This window comes from Octopus bimaculoides, chromosome 24 (genome assembly GCF_001194135.2).
Source record: "Octopus bimaculoides isolate UCB-OBI-ISO-001 chromosome 24, ASM119413v2, whole genome shotgun sequence".
In the NCBI taxonomy this organism is placed as follows: Eukaryota; Metazoa; Mollusca; class Cephalopoda; order Octopoda; family Octopodidae; genus Octopus; species Octopus bimaculoides.
In genome coordinates, this window is record NC_069004.1 from 11,546,187 (window position 1) to 11,548,384 (window position 2,198).

Consider the following 2,198-nt stretch of genomic DNA (forward strand, 5'->3'; position numbering starts at 1 on the left):
ATGATGATGATGATGAATATATTTTTATCAAATTCATTATTGAAGATGAAAGGTTACGTTTAAAGTTTAGAGTGGCTACTGCAATGTCTACTGTACTAAAATGTTGTCAGTATTGTTGATATGAAGGTGGTGAGCTGGCAGAATCATTAGCACACCGGGCAAAATGCTTCCCAGTCTTTGTGTTCTGGGTTCAGATTCTACCAAGTTTTATTTTTGCCTTTCATCCTTTTGGGGTTGATAAAATAAATACCATTTGAGCACTGGAATCAATTTTATCGACCTAGCCCTCCCCCGAAATCTGTGGCCTTGTTGCTAAAATTAATATTAATATGAAGGTGGCAGCAAGCTGGCAAAAGACATTAAACATGTTGGGCAAAATGTTTAGCGGCATTTCATCTGTCTCTGCGTTCTGAGTTCAAATACTGGCAAAGTTGATTTTTGCCTTTCATCCTTTCGGAGCCAATAAAATAAGTACCAGTTGAATATTGGGGATATTGTAATAGGCTTAATCCTTCCCCTGAAATTGCTGGCCTTGTGCCAAAATTTGAAACCGATCTTGTTGATATGAATAACTTTTTTCTCTTGTTGCAGAAACTCCATGTGTTTCTGTTGGACAAAGTTCTCCTTGTTACACGGCCAGTCACCAATAACAGCCAGCGTGGCTTCCAAGTATACCGTCAGCCAATTCCTGTCAGTATGTTAAACGTAGAGGATTTGAAAGACAACGAAGTGCGGCTGGGATCCTTCCGGAACGCTTTTGGACAGGGACAAACAGGTGATTAGTCATTGCTTTGTGTTTTCCTGCATCTCATTCTCATCTCTCTCTATCTCTCTTTCTCTCTCTCTCTCTCGTGTGTGTGTGTGTGAAGTTGTGATTGTGGGAGGCATGTTTGATATTCAAAAGATTTATCAGGCTCAAAAGACTATTCCAACGAAGTACTAACCAAAATTTTAGTATTGACTAACTTAAAAGCCGCACTCCTGTGGAGGGCTAATTGGACCCGTGGCTCAAATCTAAAGAGAGCAATTAATAATAAAGCATTTATTGATACCCTACCAATATGATATAACTCTGCTGCAATATGGCACTACTTTAAATTCAGTTTAAATGAAAAACTTGTACGTTCACAAATTTTTGGAGTTATTTTAAAATTTGAATTTTCAACTGTTAGCATTTATCATATCTTCATCCAGACCTGATCCCAATGCTGAAGGCAGATTTTCAATCCCTGGATCATCCTGATTCTAAAATTATATGTCTGTAGAGCAAACACAGACTGAGATACAGGGTCCCGGATGGATAGACAGACTGACAGAATTTTGCATTTATTATAGATGAAATGTCTTCCAAATCAGTGTTCTTAACCTTCCACTCCGCTGTAACTGCTGCTCCCCACCAATGTTTAACAAAAACCAAGCTTCTGTGGATGACCCAGTATATTACAATGATAAATAGACAACTATTAAGTCACTGAAGTGATTGATATTTTAGTCATTATTTAATTACTGCCAACTAATTAATCTATATCTAACACACACAAGTCATAAGTAATGGTCATTACATATTTTTTCTTTAAATTTACTACAATAAAGAAAAAAAATGGCAATTAGTTATGCCTTGTCTTGTATATCACTGTGTAAAAACCAGTATAACTGGGGAAAAAATAAAAAACCATAGAACTTATAATATAGAATGAGGATGAACTATAACTTTGGACCCTGCCACAAGAATATACAAAGTTTTTCTACTAATCTTAACAATATTGTAAGCCTGGTGTACTAACAGAGATCTTATAAAGTATTTTTCTCTGATTGATAATCCCTCTTAATATCCCTAACATATATTTAGATCTCTTTGTACGGGATTCACCTGTTTGGCTCACAGTTTCTCTACTTTCCTTCCTTTCTTTTAGCAAAGAATGTGTTTCGAGTGTCGTTTATGGATCCAAGCCAAGGCCAGTCCCACACACTGATTGCCACAGACGAACACGACAAACGCCAGTGGCTGCAGTGTCTACGCCAGTCCATATCTAACCAGAGGCCCAACGGAAGCTGAATGCTCTGCAACCCATCCAAAATAAGACTCATCCCCCCCATCTCTTCATCCACAAAACAAAAAATGAGAACATTTAACAACAAAACTATCAAAAACTTTAAAACAAACAAAACAAAAAATGGATTGAGGGATTGCTTCTAGA

At 37.1% G+C, this 2,198-nt stretch overlaps 1 protein-coding gene across 1 annotated transcript in view; it reads left to right on the plus strand.

The window, feature by feature from the left end:
- Positions 1-2,192, plus strand: part of LOC106883137 (neuroepithelial cell-transforming gene 1 protein) — a 52,862-nt gene extending 50,670 nt beyond the window's left edge. Inside the window, exons 14-15 of the mRNA XM_014934027.2 lie at positions 592-775; positions 1,914-2,192. Of these exons, the coding sequence (XP_014789513.1) occupies positions 592-775; positions 1,914-2,056 (327 nt within the window). The 3' untranslated portion in view covers positions 2,057-2,192. The remainder of the gene's footprint in view (positions 1-591; positions 776-1,913) is intronic.
- Positions 2,193-2,198: the final 6 nt, after the last annotated feature.